Source organism: Saccopteryx leptura, chromosome 5 (assembly GCF_036850995.1).
Source record: "Saccopteryx leptura isolate mSacLep1 chromosome 5, mSacLep1_pri_phased_curated, whole genome shotgun sequence".
Taxonomy (NCBI): domain Eukaryota; kingdom Metazoa; phylum Chordata; class Mammalia; order Chiroptera; family Emballonuridae; genus Saccopteryx; species Saccopteryx leptura.
In genome coordinates, this window is record NC_089507.1 from 195,088,356 (window position 1) to 195,113,299 (window position 24,944).

Genomic DNA, 24,944 nt, shown 5'->3' on the forward strand with positions numbered 1-24,944 from the left:
AGTTTTCATCTGTAAGACTGAGGTAGTATTAAATAGATAATCCTTAAGGTTGAAGATCACAAGTCCACAAAACTACATCCATCAGGGAGTAAGGGGAGTTGAAAGTTTCTTTTTAGATGAAAAAGTTTCTTTTATGGAAAAAAGAAAGATGACGTTTCTTTTACAATGGTGAGGCCAATGCCATCTTACCCAGACACCCACTGGACTTTCTGTTACTAACGCATCTCTGTCACACAACCAAAAACAAAACCTTCATTCAGGTTGCATCTCCATTCTTCATTCTCAGTGAAGATTTGGGAGCTGGTTTAATTGTCTTTTCAACTGAGACTGAGCTTCAAGGAAGCCTGAAGTAAGAGGCTTAGTTCTGCTCAGTTATTCATTCATTAAAAAACAAAAAACAAACAAACAAAAAAACAGTGAGCACCTGCCAGGACCTGGTACGAAGATGGAGATGACCTATCAGCTGGGTAAACAGGGTTCTTATTAATTGAAATATCTTTGCCACTAAGGAAAGGCCACCAAAAATGAATTCATTCACAACAGGGACAAAACTTTTATGGTAAACAGTGAAGAATTAAGAACTTTGAGAATTTATCTTGAAAAACGAAGAAACCAAAGGCTGTTCTTATCAGTTTTCTCTAGTTTATTTGCCACGGGGTCGGATTCTGCCAATAAGTATGAATCAACCCAATGGTCACTGCCCTCAACTTCATGAAATTCTATGTCTTGGGCATGATTTGTAGTTTCACTTGGCAATCGATGTACATTGTATTGTGAAAATTACCCTGAAGGGCAGGGATGCTAATAGAAGAGGGGTTGGGAGAGAGATAGAGAGAGATTAAATTTATCAGCAGTTTATTAGGGAAGGTTCTTATTCCAAGGTAATCGTGTTCCCAGTCAACATCTAGGGTGTCAGAAAAAGAATGTTTGGAGTATAAGGTTGTCCCTCAAGTGGATGCTTGCTGTCCTTGGCACATACAGTGACTTGATATCTAAGAACCTTCCTTTTACCAATCCCTTCAGTGAGACAGCCTGAGTTTCTGGGATTCAATTCACCTACTGCCATACCTCAGCTTTGGTCCTGAAGTGCACGTGGGCAAGAAAAGATGTTCTCGGAAATATCTATACTTTTGCTCATCCACACTCACATTTATCCCAGAGCATCTGCTACATCAGCTCTACTTGATATCTAAAAAGAATCTTCCAGCCTGACCTGTGGTGGCGCAGTGGATAAAGTGTCAACCTGGAAACCCTTAGGTTGCCGGTTCAAAACCCTGGGCTTGCCTGGTCAAGGCACATATGGGAGTTGATGTTTTCTGCTCCTCCCCCCTTCTCTCTCTCTCTCTCTCTCTCTCTCTCTCTCTCCCCCCCCTCTATAATGAATAAATAAAATCTTAAAAAAAATTAAAATTAAAAAAATAAAAAGAACCTTCCAGTTTCCCCCACCCCCATGCTGGAAACTTGCATGGGATGGACATCTGAATTTAAATAAATAAATTTTTAAAAAAGACTCAGTTCTCAAGAGAGTCTCAGAGACTCCAATCACTGTAAAATCTTATAAATTAGATATTTATCCTTCATAATTCCTCTGCCCTTCTGCTTGCTTATGACTTCACTGCCAAGCCATCTGTTAATTTGAATGATTAGTACTGAGCTATCAGAATAGTTTAAAAGAGGGGAAAATTAAGCATCCTTTTAAAAAATATTTTTCAATAGCATCCTCTCTCTCTCTCATCTTCATAAATTATTGACAAGAAGACTCTCCAAAAATAAAGAGGACAAAGAATCAGTAATAACATCTTATTTCAGCTTCTGGATACAAGTATTCCTGACAACTTATCTTTTAAATGTTTTACTGAGTCAAGTTGGCCTGTAAGAACCAGGGCCAAAGTCTTTTCCTACCTTTAGATTAGAAAATCCCTCCCCCCCCAAAAAAAGCATTCACAATTTCTTTGCTGGATTTCATTACGTTCCCCCAAGTTATAGCCTCTCAGGTCACCCCAAACTGATCACCCTATCATTGTCCTGCCATAGGAAACAGGTCCAACCCTTCCTCCATGCCAGAAAAATATACACACTTGCATGCACTCACAAGCACACCCACACACATGCATGGGTACATACACACACACACACACACACACACACACACACACACACACACACACACGGAGGTCAGCTCCCACACTGAGAACCAGCTCTGATCTTTCCAGGTCAAAGGACTTTACAGGTCAAAGGAGACAAGAATGTTGTTTGTAATGGTGGACAACCAAGGTCCACCTTTCTGCTGCTTTGAAGTTACAGCACTTGGTCTTCAAGTACCCAACACTCTCAGAGTGCCTGTCACTCCACCGTGAAATGTTGGCATTGGTCAGTGGTGGCAATAAAATCCCCAGTCCCCTTTGATTTTCACACGGTATTGACTTGAATGCATTCTACCACCCTCTAAAGTGATGGTGTCCATCGTGACCTGTCCACCAGGCTTGCTGGTTTACCAACCAGCCATCCCTGTTCCCGACACTTCAATGAAGAGCAGAGGTGATTAATATTCCCTGGGCCAGCTCTCAGGCCACGTCCCGCAGGTTCACACCTGCCCTTAGTAGACATCCTCTGTGTTCTCTCTAATTACAGTGGTGGAAGCCTTTGAAAATGGGCACCAGTAACTCAACCCTCTGGCTCAACTCTCTGCTGAAATAATCAACATGAAAGTGAAGACATTTGTCACCACTCCGGCTGTTGCTGTGACATTATTATCTACACTAAGGGCTACGTTGCCAGGGAGATTTTGAACTGTGGATGGCCTCTCATCTCTTAACTCCATATTCAGACATTGTTCGTGATTTTTTTTTTCTGTTTGGGTCCAGTTTTACCCACCACTCATTGGTGCGCCCCCTTCACCCCCCCAGCCCCCCATTTGCACTTAGGATTTTGGTTTGAAAGCAGAAATTGGGATAAAAAATGGACAGAAATGGAGTTTCTCCCAGCATAGAGGGAGCCTCAAGATCTCTACTGTTAGTTCACATGGGAGGGAGTAGGACCACTCCCCTAGGAAGAAGCTCTTAAAGGGGAGAAGAGGTGAAAAAGAAAATGAAATTCAGAGGCTTTCCCACTAGTCTCTCAGGGTCCCCATAAGCACACTGGGCACATTAGAATGAGGCACCCTTTTCCAGTGGAGGATGTGTGGAAAGGCGCCCCCTGTGGGAGGAGGGCAAAGATGTCCAAAGCATAAAGCCAGACAAACTGGGTGATCGCTGGACTTTAGCCCCCATTGACACAATCCACAGAACCACACATGTGTAGTCTCTGCCTGCCCCCATCCAGCCTGCCACAGGACCTTCTCCCAAAAAGAAAATTAATGTGTCCTGTAGCCCAACACACACATCTTAGGATGGAAGCTACCTGTACCACTCAGACAACTCTCCCCCCCCCCCCCACCCTGCCCCAAGTGTGGACCATTGCCTGCTGGTGATGGGCAGAGTGATTCTGTTTTCATGATTATATCTTAATTTAGGTTTAAAATACAACTTTCCTCCCAAAACTGAACACAATAAGAGCTCAGATGCTGTGCATCATTGTACACTGAATGTTCGTGGGCACCGTGAACCTTTTCACTGGGGTCACTTCTATTGGTTTGTAGATAGGGAAAAAGTTGTAAAAGTGCTGTTATGGTTGAGTTGTGTCCCCTCAAATAGATATGTCCAAGATGAAAGCTATATTCCATGGAACCTGTGATTATGACTTTGGACAAAGGGTCTATGCAAATGTAATTAAATGAAAAAATCTCCAGATACAATAATCCTGGATTTAAGGTGGGCCCTAAACTCAATGACAAGTGTCCTTAGAAAGACAGAGGGAGATTTTGTCCACAGAAACACAAGGGAGAGTCCATGTGGAAACAAAAGCAGAGATGGGAGTGGTGCTACCACAAGCTAAAGAAGCCTGGAGCCAGAAGCTGAGAGAAGCAGGAAGGATTCTCCCCTAGAGTCTTGGGAGGGAATGTGAGATTCCTGACCCCCAGAACTGTAAGAGAATAGATTTTTGTTGTTTTAAGCCAAGTTTCTGGCCATTTTTTTCCAGCAGCCCTAGGAAATTAGTCAGTGGCACCCAAATAGAAACAGTGGTTTCGATGGCTTTCCACTTCCTCCAGACACCAGCATATGCCAGTCCACCTGGATTCAACCTGCCGTTCCCCGATTCCTCCTTCTTACCCCTGAGCTTTTACTTACCACTCCCCAGTTCAGAAAGCTTCTGTTCTATTCTCCTTGCATTGAATTTCCAGAAGAAGTCCCACCCATCTCTCCCAAGAAAACTCCCCCTTTGGGTTCCTCCCCTAACACTGACCCTGTTCTTCACTAGACAACAGAGACCCTTATTACAACGTGTCCCCCATTCATCTAGCGCTTGGCATATGCCAATTTGTATGCATGTATACTCTCATCATGCTCAGTAGACAATAACAGCCAACACTCATCTGCTTTAGAGTCTTTGAAGCACTCACTACACACAGTAGCTCGTTTGATCTGACCCTGAGCCATTGCATAGGTAAGACCTACATCAACAGCCTAGACATACAAACAGATGATTCCAAGGAGAAAGCAAACCAACCTGCCAATGTCATTCCCAACATGATTCAAGTCAAGGATGTCCGTCTTCACCCTATACATTTATCTAGACTAGCATGGTTTTTCTTTTTCTCCCCTTCTGTGCATAGCTCAGACCTTAGGAATATAAATATGGAGGCTGAGGTGCATTTCCAGGGGCAGCTTGACTTAGCCCTTTTAAGGTGCTTGAAAGAGAGCTACTCAGAAAGCTGTGACATTTGGGACAATGGGTGGGTTCTGTTGGGTTGTGTTTGGGCAGTGTTATCACCCAAGCACACCCCAATGACCAATTCCATTGGCTTTATCTATTTGAGAAGAAGAAAAGGAATGGAGTTGAAGATGAGGGACACAGAAAATGAAGAGAGGGCAAAGTTGGGCTCCTTGATTCAATTTCTGCCTTCCTTCACCCCCACCTCAACCTAGCCTCTGTCACATGATTTTAACCCTCCACATTCCACAAACACAATGGTTGCCTTCTACAACTGGCCGTCCAGTTGAGCAAATTCCTACATTGATTTCAATTATCACTGAGAAACTAATCTTTGTCTTTGCTTACTGGAAAGGGCTTTGGGGGTTGAAGGTTGGCAGTGGAGGGGGAGCAGGAAAGTGCCACCTGCCTGTAGGGGGCACTGGAGCTACACAAAGGTAGAAGAAGAAGTATTCCCAGGTTGCAAAACCTCGGCCATCAGATAAAGCTCAGGGTCAGCCCTTGAGCCAAACAGACAACAATCAGCCACAAAAAAATAATGGTAATGCAGTCATTACCAGATGGGACCCTGTAGCCTTTTTACAGATGGTCTTCATATTTCCCAGTCAACACCCTGCAAGCAAGGTTAATACGGGGTTCATTACTGCTGGGGAAATTGAGGTCCAGAGAAGTTAAGCAATTTGTGCTGGTTGCCCAGTGAGTGCAACTTAAAATAGCCCCTGTTCCAGGAAGCAGCCTCCATTAGTTCATCCTTTATTTATTTCCGAGCATGAAGAGTAGACCTCTTAGCGCCTCACATGTGAGCAATGTTCCCTGCAGCTCTTACACATAATAACCACTCACATTTCTATTTCACATGGACACTCAAGCCCATCCACTGACCTATTTCAGCTACACAATGGTCCCATGAAAAGAATCAAGTGAACTTTTTTAAAGAGAAGGAGCAGTAGAGGCACCAAGAGTTCTGACTCACATTTTCTAGGTCTCTCAGGGAACCTGCACCTAATACCCATGTGGCCAGTACTCAAGGATATCTGTCCAATTTTCAATATTGGATTCTCAATCCATCTCATTGGGTATTCTCACCCAGTACCTTATCTACTAGTTTAGGATACATTGACTTCCCCACAGATGTCATACTTTTACGACATCATCTGTATCCCTGCTGGACTTTGGGCTCTTGAGGGCAAGGCTGGCTGTTTCCTGCTCACCTTGCATCCCAAGCATCCTGGTGCCCTTTGGTACCCAGTATGGATTCACCTCTAAGGACAGCATTACCTGCCATTCCTGAAGAAGCCTGCCTGAGGGTCCGGCGTGGATCCGGACCCTCGAGGAGAGAACGGTGGCAGCCTTTTCTCAGCACCCAGAGTGGCTTGCGTAGTCTACTTGCTCTGAGCTGAACATGGCCCTGCAAGAAATTTCTTCTGTACCTATGGGGCAGAGAAACACATGTTCAATGGCCAGTTCATACACACAACATTGATGCTCAAACAATAAAACCCAAGTCTAACTAGTTTGTCAGCTCTTAGAACCTCCTCATCCCTCCTGTCCTCATGTTTCCTTCATGACATGGGGACAATAATAGGACCTAATTCATGAGGTTGTTGTAAGGACTAAACGAGAGAGTGTTTCTAAAATGCATCCCATGCTGCATAGCACATGGTATGTCTTGTAATTAAATACTGGACCACGTGGTCTAGACTACTTCATAAGCAGACTGTCCAATAGAAACTTCTGCAACGACGGAAATGTTCTATAATCTGCATTGACCCAGGTAGTAGCCACTAACCGCTAAACTATCGAGCATTTGAAATGTAATTAGTGTGTCTGAAGAATTGAGTTTTACATTTTATTTCTTTTTAATGAGTTGAAATAGCCACACGTGGCTTGTGGTTAGTATATTAGACAGAGCAGATCTAAAGGGTCTCCTTTGAAAAAATGGGCATCATACATAGACTGCCATCTAGAGAATCCTTTCCAAAGCATTCGGGTTAATCTCCAAAACAAAGTATTCACATCCCAGTGTGAGGACACAGGAGCCGTAGGGAAAGGAAATTCTAGAGTTATTTTCATCTAGACATTTTTATGTCTATTGTTGCATGTCCTCTAGAATGTGCATAATACCCTGGTGGAATAAACATATGTAGCATTTGTAAGTGAACAATTATGCATTTATTAGAGTGTAGGCTGAAAACTTGTTACTACTAAGAACATACAACTAAAAGCAGACCAGCGAGCTAGTCTAGCGCTTCCATGTTGCAGGTGAAAGAACTGAAATGCTGAGCAGCTGCTGTGAGCCCTGAGACTCACAGACCAGGTGGCCAGTTGGGAGCTAGACTTTTAATCCAGGGTTCGATACCGTTTTGCGGAGGTCACCATCCATAGTCAGCTCACTGAACGGATGTGCCCAGTCCCAGTTGCCTAGTAGAGCCACAAGGACTCGTTCCCTTTATAAATCTCAGTTCACAAGAATTCTATTCCCATGACACTCTTCAGAACCATCTGACTGGGGAGGATGGTGAGGCAACCTACTTGGCCATTTTCTCTTCTCCTTTGTCGGAACCTCTGCCGACATCTAGCCGCAGCCCCATGATCAGCCAGGGTGCTGGCAGAATTTTAAATCAGGTCTGCAGAGTGAGTGCGGTATCCTCTCAGCACTGATTTTGATGGCAGCAACAATAAGAAAGTGACTTTCTGTTCCTCTTTTCTGGAGTCTGGGTTTGGGAGAGGTTCCACTTACAAGGCAGGGTTGCCTCCCTAGCCTTGGGCAGGAGTTTAGTTCCCCAGGGGTTGCCTGCCTTGTTCTTTGAAGCAGTCTGTCCCTGCTTGTCAAGATCACAGCTTCCTGAAATTGCTATCTAAGCCAGGGTAGGAAGCAACAGGGCTGCAGTTTGAATAATCACAACCCCCTGAACCATTTGGGGCTCCTGCTGGGCTGGGCCAAGAGTTATTTCAAAGTGCAGAGACAAAGAAAGGAAGATGCAGGGTCACGGGGAGAATTCTTCTCAGTGCTGTGGGTCACCTTGCCCCCAAGTCAGTGGGTGATTGCCACACGCTTGCATGTGTTAAGAACGGCACAGCTTGAACATCAGGGAGGTTTTGCTTTTGGAAATGTAGGAGCGAGTCACTCCATTCAAAGAAAATAGCTAAGAGCCTGCTGGAAAAAGCTTGGCCTTTGAATGCAGATCTCATTAGGGTGGAATTTGGACCCTTGGCCATTGGGGGAGCCCAGGTGGGTCTTGGCATTGTCTTCAAGCAATATTTTGCTTAGACATAGGCAGGGTCTGTTTCTTTCTCCCCGGGATTCTCCCAGAACATTCCACACAGCCTCTCCTAGAGTAGCATTTCCCTAAGAATGAGCAGTCAAGGTGAGGCAGGGGCTGCAAGCTCTCTACCACCAGTCAGTCCCACAGGTCTCTTACAGTTTACCAGTGACTCTCCCCTTCACCAGGCTGCACACCCATGTCCAGCTGCTGGAGTGTTGACTACCAATGACTCACACTTGTTGTTCCCTTCTCTGGGGACTTGCCCTAGGTAGGTAGGAGCAGTCTTGCCTGAAGAACCCTGGGAGAATTTGCACACCTCCCAGTAAAGACGGTTAGCCATTGACTGATTGTCACAGGAACAGCTCAGTCTCTTTGCTTCTGAGCAGGACAATCTCTATGGTGCATTTCACACTCCAGAGCTCCCCATGGGATCAGGTAGGACTGAACACCCAGTGCCACATCTCCATTTAGTTCTTTCCTCGCCTGGTCTGCTTGCTCCCCTCCCTCCCTCATCATCCTCCTGAGAGCTCTTCCTCCGGAAATCACTTGTACAAGAACCCCCATTGCAGGTTCTGTTTCTTGGGGGCACAGCCTCAGAAATAACCTGACCGGAGTGTCCCCTTCTTCCCTTCTAACTCTCATTGTCCTGCTTCCCCTAGAGACACACACTAGGGTATGTTGGACAAACACCCTTCAGTAGGCACACAGCCTCCTAAATATGTTGCTGCTCTTGAGCATGACACTGTACCACAGAGACATTCTCTTTCTCACTTTCTTTATACTCAAGGTTATGTTTGTAAGATCAATCTAGACTTCTGTATGTATGTCTACTTTACTACTTTAAGCTGGCCTGTATTATGGCTTACTTAAAAAAAAAAAGTAAATAAATAAGCTGCCCCTGGCCATGTGGCTCAGTGGATAAAGTGTCAACCTGGCACTCCAGTGGTTGCTGGTTAGACCCCTGGTCAGGGCACACACGAGAAACAATCAATGAGTATACAACTAATAGAATAACTTAACAAAACAGCAAGTTGATGCTTCTTTCTCTTCCCCTACCCCCTCAAATCAATGGGAAAATAAAAAATAAATAAACAAATAAACTGTCATTTAAGGTCCAGGGTTTAAATACAAATCCTACACTTGGCAAATCCTCTGTTGTCTTTGCCTCTATCTATAGGTCTTCCTTTAAGAGCCTACATTAGGGACATTGATGTAAGTCCAACACGATACCTTTGTTTATATACCTCATGGGAGAACAATCAGAAGAAAAGCCTTCTGACCCCCTACCAGCTCCAGCAGGGACACTCACAGCTGACTGGCCAAGGTCAAGAGCTCAGGGGACATGAATGTTGACCAGAATCCAGTGGGAAGCTTGCAGAAGGAACCGAGGGAGGTTATAGTCATGTATCCTTTTTTTCTTTTTTAGAAAATTAAATTTAACAGGGTGACATTGATCCATACAAATGCATAGGTTTTAGGTAGACATTTCTATAGCCTAGTCATGTATCTTGATGCTAGCGGAAAACCACTGCCCACCCTGCCTACTCAACCCCACACTGCCCTCCTGCAGGGACAGGGCCTTGCAGGGTTACATGCCCGCCTCACACATGCTCATCCTGGGAAGGAACGTGTTCCTATCAGCCCTCTCACTTTCCTCTCTTGTCCCCACAGATAAAAACAAAGCAAAGAGAAGTGGAGTGGAGTACCGTAGGCTCTCTGTGTTCCACTAAGCAGAACCTGGGACCGTGGGGAAAGCGTCATTGCCTTGGCGAATGTGACAGAGGGTCTCGACCATCTGTACTAGTGGCCGTCACATCTCTAGGTTTGTGTCTCCATCTTGCCTCAGAAACTGTGCTCCCATTACAGAATGTGATCTCATCAGACAGGTAAGGTGTGTCATGACTACGTGAGCAGACCCATGCCCCAGACAGCAAAACATCTGCTTTGTAAGGGAAAACACCATCCATTAAGAAAACGGCATTGGCAGGGCCCAGGGTTTTCTCTTTCGCTCTCCTCTTCAGCGATTAACGGATGTCTTAGGGTTTACAGAAAACCTTTTTGCCCCATAACCTCCCATCTCTGCCCTCATACCAATGCATTTAGGACGTCACGATTCATTGTTCCATTTGCTAGAAGCTTCCAAGAGCAAGTCTCTGGGTGTTTCATGCTCCATACGGCACGGTACACAGTTACAAATTAATCAATAAAATCCAATTCCACGGTCCAGCGCTTGCTTTGGGCGGGCAGAGACGCCGCCCGCGAGCTCTCTGAGCCTCCGCGCCGCCGGGTCACGTCAGGGCACTTAGGTATCCGAGTCTAAACTTTCCACATTTTACCATTTCCTCTCTGAAAATGGATCCTGCACTTTCTAATCTTCTTCTCTGACTCATGTACTTTTATTAATGAAAACAGCTCTTTTCACGACAGTGAAACAGAATGGAGGGCCCTGAAGAAAAGTCCGGGTATAAGTGAGAAAGGATAGTGAGCAGCTAGGAAAAGTCCTTGGTGCATAGGGTGGGGAAACCGAGACAGAGAGCTGGACAGACTGGCCAAGCCATCTACAGCCAGACACAGAAGGTCACCTCCCTAGGATGACATCTAGGCCTCAGCTGTATTTTATTTAGTTCCAGGCCCGGAAGAGCAGGGAAACCCGGTGGGCAATGCCAGGACCAGCTGCAGTGACTAATGACCTCCTGCCCTGGTGAAGACCATGACTCTCAAAGGCCATATCTGGAAAAGGTCTATTGAAATCTTCCTCAAACTCTCAGTCTTTAAAAATCCTCAAAACAAAGGATGCTCTCTCCAGGGAGCATACCTAGCCCTTCCCTTCCCCCTTCTCCTCTCCTCCCCACCCCCTTCCAGGTCTGTATTTCTAAGAGTCCCCAAGAGACTTGCAGCCCATCCCCAGCTCCCCCCCTAAACCTGCCCCCAAGGCCCCCTTGTCTCTGACTTCCCAGTGAGCCAGAGCAGCCCCGCCTCGGCTCTCCTGTTGCTTCTTCTGTTCTAGGCCTTCCTTGTTTCACTGTCTCCAGCCCTAATAAGCTTTCTCTCAAAATCACCTGGACTCACGTAGTGAAATTCTTCTTGTACAAAGTCAAGAACCAGCATACTACCGGCTGGCTTAGGCAGACCGGAAGGGCCAGGACCCCTGTCCGGTAACATAAGGGAGGAATTAAAATATAGCAAATAAGCAAGGGAAAAAAGTGATTAATCTATAAGTCTGCAGGTTTTTTTTGTATAAAGGTCCAGATAATAAATACAATAAATATTTTAGACTTGCCACATATAATATCTGACACATATTCTTTATATATAATTATATATGAATATACATATATGAGTGTGTGTGTCTACATAGATAGATAGATGATAGATAGATAGATAGATAGATAGATAGATAGATAGATAGATAGATAGATAGATATTCCTTTAAAAATGTAAAAGTCATGCCTAGCTCACAAGGGCATACAAAAACAGGTCAAAAGCCCAATTTAACCCATGGTCCACCTAGTTTCTCAATATGAACAAATATAAACCCTTCCTTACATTACACAGAGAGAGAATAAAAAAATACATTTTTGTGTTTGTGATGGAGAGTAAGAAAATATTTCTTAGACAAGACCAGAAAATAATCATTATAAAGGAAAAGGTAGCTGCATTTTCCTACATCAAAATTACCACTTCTTGACAACAAGAGAATCATAAACAAGGTTAGAAAATAAGAACTCGTTTCCAACAGTAGTTACTCTGATTGACTACCACCACACCCACCCTTATACTGAATACAACTCAAAATGTAGATTAAAATATAAAAATGTTTAAAACATATTGAAATGTATTGATGTTCTGATTAGAAGGTAAGATATATTTAAAAGTCAAAAACCCAATGAAAACTGAAACCTGGAAAGGTAAGAGAGCTTTCATTTTGAGGGCACTTGAGGTGAGTTTGAGCTTTCATCTTCATGGTCTGCCAGGGTGCAGGGCACAGGACTTATACCTAGACTCTATCTGAGGTGAGAGTCAAGTGGAAGAGTCGACCTCCGCTCCTACATAAAACTGAGACCTCAGAGGGTCATACCCTCAACATATGGGTGAATCACCTGCCCAGCGGACATCAAAACTCCAAGATTATCCCTTACTGAAAGGGGCAATAAGACCATCTTCTCAAGGGTTTGCAGTTTGAATTCATACTACACAGTAACATGAAAAAAACCTCAAACCAAGAATTTTATTTAAAATAAGTGACCAGAAGGTGCCCCCCGCCGCTAGCCCCTCGCAGAAGCAAAACACATCATCACTGAAGAAACCCAACTCCAATCCAAGTCTCAACATTCCAAAAATATCAGCTCACCATCAAACATCCGAGAACAGACAGGGAAACAAGTTACCATCCGTGAGAGCTGGCACGTAAAACAGAGTCAGACACGCCAAGACTTCTTATGTTGGCATTATCAGGTCCAAAATAGTAAGTGTGTTTCTTGAAAAGATTGAAAATAAGAGTAAAGGTTTAAAATAATGGCCACACTAAGTGTTGGCAAGGATGTGGAGAAATTGGCACTCTCTACACTGCTAATAGAAGTGAAAAATAGTTTGGCAGCTTCTTTAAAAAAATTAATTATGCCTCTACCATATGGTCCATTCATTCTACTCTTAGATAATGACCTAAGAAAATTTAATGCATATATCCATACAAGGACATGTATAGAAATATTTATAGTCATTTTTATTTGTAACAGACCCAAACTGAAACAAACCAAATGTCTACCAACAAGTAAATATATAAACAAATTGTGATGTGCGTACCTACTTAGCAATAAAAAGGAAGAAATGATTCATATACACGACAATATGGTTGAACTTCAAAATAGTCATGCTGAGTGAAAAAAAGCCACCCCCCCATTAGAAACAGAGCACATATTATTTGATTTTTTTTTTTCTTACAGAGACAGAGAGAGAGAGAGAGTCAGAGAGAGGGATAGATAGGGACAGACAGACAGGAATGGAGAGAGATGAGAAGCATCAATCATTAGTTTTTTGTTGCAACACCTTAGTTGTTCATTGATTGCTTTCTCATATGTGCCTTGACCGTGGGGCTACAGCAGACCGAGTAACCCCTTGCTCGAGCTAGCGACCTTGGGTCCAAGCTGGTGAGCTCTGCTCAAACCAGATGAGCCCGCGCTCAAGCTGGTGACCTCGGGGTCTCGAACCTGGGTCCTCAGCATCCCAATCTGACGCTCTATCCACTGTGCCACCACCTGGTCAGGCTGATTCTATTTCTATAAAATTCTAGAAGAAGTGAACTAAGTACAGTTCTGGGGATAGGAGGGTACCAGGTAGGCAAGAGGAAGGAGTCACAAAGGGACACGTGGAAACTTTGGTGATTATGAACATTTTCATTATCCTGATGGTGTTGGTTTCAAAGGTGTGCACATATGTCAAAACTTATTAAACTGCCTGACCAGGCAGTGGCACAGTGGATAGAGCGTCGAACTGGGATGTGGAGAACCCAGGTTCGAGACCCCGAGGTCGCCAGCTTGAGCGCGGGCTCATCTGATTTGAGCAAAGCTCACCAGCTTGGACCCAAGGTCGCTGGCTTGAGCAAGGGGTTACTCGGTCTGCTGAAGGCCCATGGTCAAGGCACATATGAGAAAGCAATCAATGAACAACTAAGGTGTTGCAACGCACAACGAAAAACTAATAATTGATGCTTCTCATCTCTCCATTCCTGTCTGTCTGTCCCTGTCTATCCCTCTCTCTGACTCCCTCTGTCTCTGAGAAAAAAAAAGGAAAAACACTTATTAAACTGCATACTTTAAATATACATAACATTAAAATTCATATACCTCAACAGAGCTTTTCAAAAAAAAAAAAAAACAAACACAAGTTCAGTGGATTAAGAAAATTAGTAATCAATTTTAGTGATCGATTTGAAAAAAGTATTAGATTATAGCACAGAGAGACAAAGTTATTGAAAATAGAGGTTAAGAGGCATGGAAGACAGAGAACAACTACGATACATTATTTCAGTGTTGCAAAATGACAGGACAGAGAATGGGGCAGAAGCAACGTTTGAAGAATGATGATGCCTGAGAATTTTCTAGGTAGACATCAATCGACAAATCATAAAAGCCCAATGGATTCCTAATGGAATAAATAGAAGTAACACATACCTTTATACATCAAAGGAAAAGTATGGAACACCGAAGATTAAAAGGAGATCTTAAAACTAGCCAGAGATAAAAGGGCTTCAAAGGACAGATAAGTAGACTAATAGCTGACTTCTCCACCACAAAGAAGAGAAGCCGAAGGGGAGCATGATGATAGTTTTACACGCGGGAGGAAAGCTCAACTTAGGGCTGAACACCCGGCAGAAACATTTCTCAACAACAAGGACGTTTTGGAAATAAACAAGGAAATAAATGTATTTTCAGACCGATAAAAAATGGGATTTTTCTTCTTTAAAAGAAATTCTCAAAAACATGCTTCAGACAGAAGAGAGCAATCCCAGAAAGATGGTCTGCTACATAAAAAAAGGAGGAAGATGCAAGATATGTGCAATGATGCTAGGAACTATAAATGAGTTTTCAAACAGACAAATAACAGACTTGGAGAAAATATCTGCAGTACTGTATGACAGGAAAAGAATAGATACAAACCCTACAAATTCTGGATGGGCAATAACCAACATTAGTAAGAATACGAGCACAGGGCAGCCTCTTGTGCCTAGCAGAGAGAATATAAAATGATGCAGCCACCGTGCAGAGGGACTTGGTGGTAACTTGTAAAAGTTGAAAATGTGATTATCTTAGAATCTAGTGATTCCACTTTTAGGCACATTTCTTAGAACATCTCTTGCAGTGTGCCTAAGGAGGCATGAATACACATGTTCGTCACAAAGTAAGCAAAAAAATTTTGGAAACAAATGTCTATATAAACAAGGGAATAGAAAACAAAATGTGTCATACTCATAGAATGGAATATTCTACAGCAATTAAGGTAAAGAATTTGATCTGTATGTAACAACATGGCTAGATCGTCAGAAACAGAAATATTGAGTTTAAAAGTCCAACTGAAGAACAATAAACTTAGTGCGATATTTATATGTCTAGTTTAAAGACAGAAATGATTCGTCTTTACTAAATTACAGCGTTATTAGTGGATACACTGATTTACAAAGTGTCAAACCATGGATCGAAACAATTAGTGCCGAATACATAGAACAACATAATTATCTTTTGTGTTTTATCTATTTTAGTTTACCTAATATATATAGTACATGAAATAACATTTTGTGTGTTTTATTTTTAAAGGCTCAGAAGCAAACCTGACAAAATGTCATTATTTGTTAATTCTGGATCATTACTCAGGAGTCTGTTATATATTTTTCTGAGCTTTCCTGTGTTGTTTTATTTTTTCGTTTTCAAAACAAGAGAGAAAGAGAACAGCCACTCTGATACACTAACCTCACCCCTCTCTGATCTAAGGCCTGAGGGGTTTCTCTGCTACAGGATCTCATTTTCTGTAGAGCATTAAGACGACTGAAGTGAAATGTGAAAGTGAATTTTAAAAAAAATAGGCTTCTTCCTTGAGGAAAGAACACACAGGTTGATAGATGGCAGGTAGATATGTGTGCATACATATATTAGTGGGTAGGTGGGTATATAAATTGAGAACTACATGCATATAGACAATCACGCGTATGCGGGTGGGTGGATAGGGTGGTAAGGCAGAAGAATGATGATCAGAGCTGAATCCCCATAACCTATGAAATATCACCTTCCGTGGCAAAAAGGACTTTGAAGGTATGATTGTGAGTAGAGCAAGATGATGAAATTATTGGGGCGAGTCCGATTTCCCACCTGAGTCTTTAAAAAGAAAGAAGCTGCAGCAGAAGATTGGATCAGAGATGATGGGGGGGGGGGGGGTTAGAAAGGGCAGGTTGTGGTCTGAGGCAGAGCAAACCATTACAAGATGCTCCCTGCATCAGCAAACTCAGCATCCCCACGGGTGTGAGAAATGCAGGCTCCTGGGCCCTTCCCAGACCCACTCACTTCAACCTGGAATCACAAGAAAACTCCAGAAAACTCCAGGAGACTTTCAGGACTGTTGCGGGCTGGGAAGCCCTGGGGCAAGCCACTGTCTGGCATACAGGCTCTGGAGTAAGACTGTTGGCTCGAATCTAGGTCCCTGGCCAGGTCCCCTGACCTCTCTGTGTCTCAGTTTCCTCTTGAGAAAAGTGAGGAGTCATGGTACAGTGCCAGGCACCAAGCAGCCCTCAGCAGTGGCAGCTCTGGATGCCTGGTCCTTGCAGACGATTCAAACGGGTAGGGGCCTCAGAAGAGGGCGTCACCTCCAGTCACCGAGGGTCTGAGAAGCTGTAGGGAATTATTAGGAGTTTGCGTTGCCTCTAGAAGACTATCTAGGCTTCAGATCAAATATTGACAGTGGTGCGGTGGGGAGGCTAAGCATTCCAGGAAGAGGAGGCTACTGAGGGCTGGGGTATGCAGTGGGAAGGCTTGAAGGTGACATGGATGTGAGGTCGGAGTCCTATCAAAGAATGGAGAGGGTCAGCGAGACGGCACCATGTCCGCCCGAGTGGAGAGCAGAAGATTGTGGGGAAAGGAGGTGAAAAAGCTTCGTGGGGGGCCGAGAGGGGACAGGGGCTGGATAAAGTTTGTCTTATAAATTTTGATTGACTACCACCACACATGGGCAGCCTGAAGGGTTATGAGAAGAGACGCAAGACAATCAAAGAATGGCCCTGAAATCCCCAGGTCTCCTCATTTGTTGCGGGTGTAGTATGTACATGCACACATCGCAGAGAACAGTCTGGAAGAGCGGGATCAGTGCCGATTATCTCTGGTGGGGAGATTGCTAGGACATTTTATTGTCTCCTCTTGGCTCATCTGTATTTTCTAATTTTTCTGCAAAGGACATACATCGCTTGCATAATTAAAAAGGCAATAAAACCTGTAAATAATTAACACGCTCTCTCTTCAGGACTTAAACTGGATGGATGTGTTTTCAACTCAGTTATTTCAAATGTTTGCTGGATTCCTGGCCTTAGAAAGGCACCGTTGAGAAACACACCGCCTATGGGGCTGTGCAGGGTGAGTGGATGGGAGACCAGTTGAATCCCTGAACCCTAGTTCCCAAGCAGGACCTCTTTCTCTGGAGCACGGAGATGCCTTTTGAATGCCACGTGAAGCTTTTCCTGGGGGTTTAGTGCAACCACGGTCTGCAGTCACCAACACGGGAGGCACATGTGGAAACAACAGCAGTGGCCAAACACCCTACCTTCTCAGTTTTTTCTGCTTGCTGCTCCCACGGGACATCTTTGTCCTCCTCCAAGGTGGTACTTTCTTCTGCTCTGGCTCGGACCTTGGGTCCCGGGACATCCTTCCTCCTGGGGCTGTTGGGTAGGAGAGCTGAAAATACCAGGCATGTTGGCATTGTATTGCTCAAAGCCCTCATGGTGGGGACAACACAGAAGGGTTCTCTCCCTGCAGACAGGATGCCTGTCTGGGGAAATCAAGGCATGGAAATGCTGCACTGACAAACAGTCTAAGCACTCCTGGGAGGAACCTTCGGTACCCTGCCTGGGTCGGAGCCGCAGAGGAAAGCCCAGCTGTTTGGTGGTCACTGAAGGCCTAGAGAACACCATAGGCCAGGGGTCCCCAAACTTTTTACACAGGGGGCCAGTTCACTGTCCCTCAGACCGTTGGAGGGCCGGACTATAAAAAAAACTATGAACAAATCCCTATGCACACTGCACATATCTTAAAGTAAAAAAACAAAACGGGAACAAATACAATATTTAAAATAAAGAACAAGTAAATTTAAATCAACAAACCGACCAGTATTTCAATGGGAACTATGCTCCTCTCATTGACCACCAATGAAAGAGATGCCCCTTCCGGAAGAGCGGCAGGGGCCGGATAAATGGCTTCAGGGGGCCGCATGCAGTCCGCGGGCCGTAGTTTGGGGACCCCTGCCATAGGCAGTTCCTCTCAATCTTCCCACTCTCCCTCTCCAGGAACCCCAATGCCCAATGCCTCACTGACTTTTGGAGGAAGGCAGGCTAAACTGGGCTTTGAATACCCATCTCTCAGGCCCAACACCTTCTTCGTTAATCCACCAGCCTCAGGATGAAGAAGGTGTTATGGCTCGCTCCCTTAGTCTCTGCCCACCTGGAAGAACCACCTACCAGGCTCTGGAGTTCAGACCCTGTCATTGTCCCATACAGTGACATTAGTCCCAAGGCTTCAGGTTCCTCATCAGGTGCCCTGGACAATCAGAGGCAGATTTAACAGCGGGCACACCGGGCATGTGCCCTGGGCCCCAACTTCTGAAGAGACCCACAAAACCCCAACTTGACACTTTTTTCCTTAATCCACCTCTGAGGACAATGCCCCAATTATAAAATCTAGGTGCATGGAATCACTCTCAAGATGGAATTGTAAATTTATTATTGCTCAGTTACCAAGTGAGAACTCTCTAAATCAATATTTCTCAACTGTCGGGTCCGCCGGAAATTTTATGCTGGTCTGAAAAGAAATTAACCACCCTAAATTTATAAGAAGATTATAGACACAATGATCTTATTCGAATTTGCACGGGCTCAGGGTGATTTCTGCCTCCCGATCCCTGAACTAATTCTCTTTTCACCAGTCGTCAAGTGTACAAGGTTGAAAAGCGCTGATCTAGTGGAAGCAGCTCCTTCTGGGTTTGGTCACTGTTCCCGGGAAACTTGGAGGTAAATTAAATCTGACTGTAGAAATTATTTCTCCAGACTCTCTGGTACAATTACTCTCCTTTTAAGAGGCATTTTCGTTTTGGGGTGTTTTTTGTTTGTTTGTTAGTTGCTTTTGCCTGGAGTCTATCTCTCCATAAACTTCTCTGGTTTATAATCTTAGATGACCCAGAGGGCTCTCCTGGGCAACAATTTCATTTCACTTATTCCTTTGTTACCAGAAAGTTCAGAGTTAAATTTTGTGTCTAGTTAGGAAAACTATCTCACCAAGAGTCTTAGGTACAATAATTCTATGTTTTGAAATGGATTTGTGTGTGTGTGTGTGTGTGTGTGTGTGTGTGTGTGTGTGTGTGTGTGAGATTTTCTTTTCTTTGGCACTTTTGGGTGTCACCCTGTCCTGCCCTGTCTGTGGCAGCGCAGCTGCCCTAGGGCACAGGCTGAGATGTTCTGAGTGACAGCGGATGCTACGTGCTTCCTCTCCAGCATGGCCAGTCCTACCTGCTAAGCAGGCTGCCTCAGCCCGGGGCCCCGGGCAAAGCTGTGTTACCTTCCACGGCTGTGTCTCCTCTCCGTCCGCTGGGCTACTTCTGGTCCATCGTCCCAACACGGCCTTGCTCACTAGCCGGGCGTTTGCACCTTCTTCTGGGGCGCTGCTGCCAGGGCTGTGCAGCGCCCCATACACGGACGCAGCCTTCCCCTTCTGCTCCATGGGCAGAGGAAGGCTGTGGCTCAAGCAACACCAGGTGAGCCGGGGCTCAGCCCTCAAGGAAGGGAAGGAGCCCTGGGGTCCACAGCTCCCAGGACACTCTGAGCGGGTGCGCGGGGCCAGCTCAGGCCAGCCCGGAGGTGGGAGTTCCGAGAGGGCAGAGCTGGGCCAGAGGGAGCCCCAGGGACTGTGCCCTGTGGAAGGCCCCAGAAGAGGGTCTTCCCGAGCATTCTCAGAAGCCCCCCTCATGTCCCTGCTGAGTGCCCGGGAACTCAGAACACCCCCCGAGGGCTGGGACTCCGCCCAAGTGCTGCCCACGCAGAGCTGTGTGGTGTTGTGGGTCTCGGTTCTCCGGGAGTCACAAGTCAGGGTAGACAGGATGGAGGCCATCTCCCTAGGAGCCCCAGCACTCGAGCTGGGTGACTCCCCTCCTGCTGGGGTGCTGGTGTCTAAGTCCCCTTTCTCTTCTCCCAGCACCCCTTCTCTCCTGCCCCACAGCCTGGACCAGCCGGGGTCCTCCTCGAAGCTGTCTGCTCCACATGGAGCCAGGCCTGCGGCTGGGTGGGAAGGCAGGATGGTCCTGAGCCCCGATCCAGCAGAGGAGGCCAGTTCCTCGAGCTGCCCACTCCTGCCCGGAGGGTCCTGACCTCTGCCCGGCCCCTGAGTGCCAGGTGACGGTGGGAGGGCATCTCCCCGAGGGAACCTGAGGAGGTACTTGGGGGGAAAGGCAGTGTCTGTCAGGGCCGCAGGGCCGCGGGGAGCCCGAGGCTGGGTGGCCAGCTGGGAGTCACCCCCGGGAGCTCCGGCTGCAGGGCCCGGTGCAGGCTCTGTGTCACTCAGCCCTGCTGGCCTGAGGGCTCCCGAGGAAGCAGAGAAAGACACGCCAGAGGCCTCCAAGGGCCTGGCCTGGCCTTTCACCATGCAGTCAGCACTCCTGTGCAGCCCCCCTGGTTTGTCCCCAGGGTCACAGTCCTGGCTCCAAGATGGTGGGGAGGTGGCCCGCGTGAGGTGCCCAGGGGCCTGGCCTCCTGCTCCCAGAGTCTCTGACCACTCTGGGCAGCTCGTCTCCTCCACCCTCAGCTTCTTCCTCTCTGAGGGCAGTTTGTCTCGTGCAGGCTGGGGTTCCCCAGAGCTACTGCTGGGCTGTCTTGGGACAATTAGGGCCCACTTACAGGGCTCCTTGGTGTCCTCACCACCCTGGGTGCCTCCTTTGAGCTTGGGAGCCTCTAGGTCCCCACCTTGGAGGGAATCAGGTGCTGGGGGCAGCTGACACTCCAGCTCCAGCTTCCCATTTGGAGGCAGCACAGGGCTCTTGCTCCCCAAGCATGGGGGTTCCCTGCAGCTGAGGATGGGGGGTGACGTGGCCCTGCTCACCTTGGGCTGGTCACTGTCTCCTGCTCTAGCTACCGTCTCTCTTTGCTTGGGGGACTCAGTCACCAAGAAGCCTTCTGTGGTTGGCAGACTTCCCCAAGCACCTGGCTTGGCCCCCACAGAAGTGTCCCCACAGACAGGGGTTCTTCGGTCCTGGGACAGGACCTCTTTCCGGAGAGGAAGGTCCAGCTCTGTCCCACGGCCCACGCTCACCTCCCTCCCCTTCCTGCCTCCCTGGTGGCCAGTTCTCCCCTTCTGGTAGATCCTCTGGAATGTTTCATTCCCATACACCTGCCACTTCTCCTGGGAGAACATCTTCAGCTTCCTCTGGCTGCCTTTCCTCCCAGCCCCTCTGCCCTTGCTGGTGGTCCCCTCCACTGTGACAGCCTTCTTTGCATCCATGTTCTCTTTAGGGGTTGCAGTGTCTCCAGTGGGGGGACATGGTAGGTCTTCCACAGCAACCTGTCTGACCAAGGCCCGGGGGTGACCACTGGGGACATCTACCAGTCTGGTGTGGGCAGGCCTGGGGCTCGGAGGCTTCTGCCTCCCGGAACAAGCGTCCTGCGGATTTGGCTGCTCCTGCCACGTCCTGGTGCCCTCGACAAGGGGCAGTGAGTTGCTCCTGGTGACAGGGACACATTCCACAGTGGCGGAGAGCTGAGTGGGGACAGAGTGAAAGAAGAGGGCCCGCACCTTGTCTACAGGTGTGCAGGTGGAGCGGGTGGGACCGAGGGCTCCGTGCCTCCTCCGGCAGGGCTCCAGCGCCCGGATCTCGAAATGGAAGGAGTCCTTGTAGGTATAGGGCATGGGCAGGTCGATGCTGCCCTGCTTTGACAAGACCGTCTTGCGAGGCCGCACGTGGTCCAGCTGGGGGTCATCCACCACGGCCTGGTTGTGTGAGATAAGCCGGGCGATGCGTTCCTCCAGCTGCCGCTTGTCCTGCTCCAGGCTGGGCCCCCGCCCTCCCAGCTCGGCCCCTGCGCGCTCGGGCTCCGGGGTCCCCTCTCCCTCGGACTCGGCACTGTGCTCTGACAGGCTGTGCAGGGGGCTGCCGGGGAGCAGCGGCTGCTCCACGCTGTCCGAGCGGGACAGGTAGCCCGAGTCGGTGCTCTCACACTTCCTCAGCCGGCCCTCCGAGGCCTTGGTGTCCCAGGGCTTCTCTGAGGACGTCCTGCTGCCCGTTGGGGACTTCTTCTCGAGCAGCTTACGCCTGGACTGCAAGCCAGCCAGGGGGAGCCCAGCAGAGGTCGGGTGGGTGGAGTCCAAAGGGGCCTCTCTGTCAAGAAGTGTGGACCCTGGACAGGAAACAGCTCCCAGCTTCAGATCTAGGTTCTTGGCAGCTGGGGACAGATGCATGGGGGGTACCAGGCAGTGCTCAGCACCCTGGCCGCCTGGAGAAAGGGGTCTGTCTGATCGAGCCGCATCCCCCCGACCCGGGCTCCCGTGGCCTCCCTTGCTGGCTGTTCTGGAGGTCTGTCCAGCTTTGTCCCCCTCCTCCAGGAGGCTGCCGCCAGTGCCTTCGGACTCCGAGGGCAGCCGGGAGTTGTTGAGGTGCGTCTGGGTACGCCTGTGCTTATACAAGTTGCTCTGGGTCTTAAAGGCGATGCCGCAGGTGGCACAGGGGAAAGGCCTCTCTCCTGTGTGCGAGCGAATGTGCTTCTCCAGGACACTGGGTTTCAGGCAGTCCCGGCCGCAATGCGGGCACAGGTACTTGCCGGCGTTGCGCACCTTCCCCAGGCTGCCCGGTGCGGGTCCCAGGCCTGGCGACAGGACAGGCAGGGTGCCCACGATGTTCACAGTGAGCACTGGGGTCGCTGGCTTCCCAGCCTGGGTCAGGCCAGGTCCTTCGGGCTGCAGCAGGGTGCTGAGAATGAAGGGTGTGCTGCCCCCATCCACGCTGCCTGTCACGAGGGGAGCACGTGGCTGGAGGCCGCCCGGAGGCACCGTGTGGTACAACGGGAGGGGCAGTGCCTTCAGGAACACGGTGGGGGCCCGGCCCTGTTCCGGCGGCAGAATGACAGGGCCCAGGGTCAGGTGTGGTGAGACCTGCTGACTTGGGGTCCTTGGGGGTCCAGGAGCAGGAGCTGGCTGGTCCCTGGCAGGTGAAGCAGGGCTGGTGAGTTCTGGCACCTCCATCCCACATCATCTGGGTGACCCAGGATGCTGAGTAACCTGCAGGCAAAACCAAACTTTACCGAGGGCACCTCTCCTCCCATCATACAGCCCTTCTCCCCCACCTCCCCGAGGCATTCTTCACCCCACGGAAGCCTGACAACAATCCCCCAAGAAAAGTACCTTTGTCCCCATGTTAGGGAAGGGGAAACTGAAGCTCAGAGAGTGGAAGTGACTTGTCATGCAGCTGATATATGGCAAAACAGGATTTGGACCCGGGTCTGCATGAATCCCGTCTCTTATTTAACACGTCCAAAGGAAATTTGATTTTTGCCCTTTATATGGGTCATGACAGGCTTGTCGGCTGGTCACTGTCATCTCTCAACACTCAGCCTGTGCTGAGAAGACACTCAGAAAATGTGCTGACTTCATGAAAAAAAAAAAAAAGTCATGTAGCTCAGCAAGGTCCTCAAAGTTCACAGTGATTCCATGCTCTGGGGTAAGTCCCTTTCCTTATCTGGGACTCAGTCTACGGGTCTGTAAAAGTGGCAGAGCACCTTCCTAACTCTACAGTTCTCAATCTCTGCTGTTGGATGAGGCAATAAGGAATAAAACTAACCTGAATGGGGAAGCTTACAAGATTTAGCAGAAGAAAATATGGGACTCCCAGCGAAATTTGACTGTCAGATTAACAGTGCACAATTCTTTATTTAAATTTTTTTTTTTATTTTTAGAGAGGAGAGAGAGAGACAGAGAGAGAGAAGGGATGAGGAGCTGGAAGCATCAACTCCCATATGTGCCTTGACCAGGCAAGCCCAGGGTTTTGAATTGGCGACCTCAGCATTTCCAGGTCGACACTTTATCCACTGCGCCACCACAGGTCAGGCCACGATTCTTTAATATACATCCCAAATCTTGCATGTGTCATTCACGTTTACACAAAAAGTTATGCATTATTTACTTGAAATCCAAATGGAACTAGGCACTCTGTATTTATTTGATCTGGCTACCCCACTAAGAAAAGAAGCACTTCCTTAACCTCAGTATCAGACACAGGCTTCCGCTCAAAGGTGGGATGTTCAAAGCCCCTCTGGATCTAGCGGGAACCCAGTTGGCTCCCTGTTGGCGAGGAGAACAGCAGGGGAAATGTTAGACAAGGAAGCAGGAGTCCCAGCCATGCTCTTCAAGCTATGGGGAGGAAAGCTAGACGCCCTGGGAACATGCCAAACAGGATCAGAGGTCTCCAAATCCTTCTTCTCCAGGCACTAACCCCTCAGGAGCTCCATAAGCACAGTTCCACCATCCCTCAGCTCAGCTCCTCAAGGAAACAAGCCCAAAGTCCAGCTTCAGCAGCAAGACTGTTCCGGCAGGGGAAGGGAAGGTGGCAGCAGGCTGGAGCCAGCTCAGACCAGCTCACACTGGCTCATGACAGCTAATGGTTACAGTCTCGGGAATTTTGCAAGCCACTTGTTAAACATGGCCAAAATCGAACGTTAAATTATATGCCTTACAATTAAATAACTTTATATTAAAAGGTACAACAACTGGATATCACATGTGAAAGAATGGAGTTAAACACCTACCTCACACCATATACAAAAATGAACTCAAAACTTGTCAAAGATCTATGTAATATATCAGCTAAAACTATAAAACTTTTAGAAGAAAACATAAGAGTCAATATTCAAGACTTTGGGTTTTGCAGTGAATTCTTAGATATGACACCAAAAGAATAATCAATTCAAAAAAAGAAAAAACAACAACCATAAACTGGACTTCTTTAAAATGAAAAACCTTTGTACATCAAAGAACACATCAAGAAAATGAAAAGGCAATCTACAGAATGGGTGGAAAATATTTTCAAATCATATACCTGATATATTCAGAATATATAAAGAACTCATAACTCAATAACAAAAAGACAACT

At 47.2% G+C, this 24,944-nt stretch overlaps 1 protein-coding gene across 2 annotated transcripts in view; it reads right to left on the minus strand.

Moving 5' to 3' along the window:
• Window positions 1-24,944, minus strand: part of ZNF831 (zinc finger protein 831) — a 99,013-nt gene that overhangs the window by 37,951 nt on the left and 36,118 nt on the right. For both annotated transcript variants that reach the window (XM_066387338.1, XM_066387339.1), the window contains exons 2-4: window positions 19,376-23,077; window positions 17,373-17,503; window positions 6,088-6,239 (exon numbers count right to left, since the gene is read on the minus strand). In XM_066387338.1, the coding sequence (XP_066243435.1) occupies window positions 6,088-6,239; window positions 17,373-17,503; window positions 19,376-23,041 (3,949 nt within the window). In that variant the 5' untranslated portion in view covers window positions 23,042-23,077. The remainder of the gene's footprint in view (window positions 1-6,087; window positions 6,240-17,372; window positions 17,504-19,375; window positions 23,078-24,944) is intronic.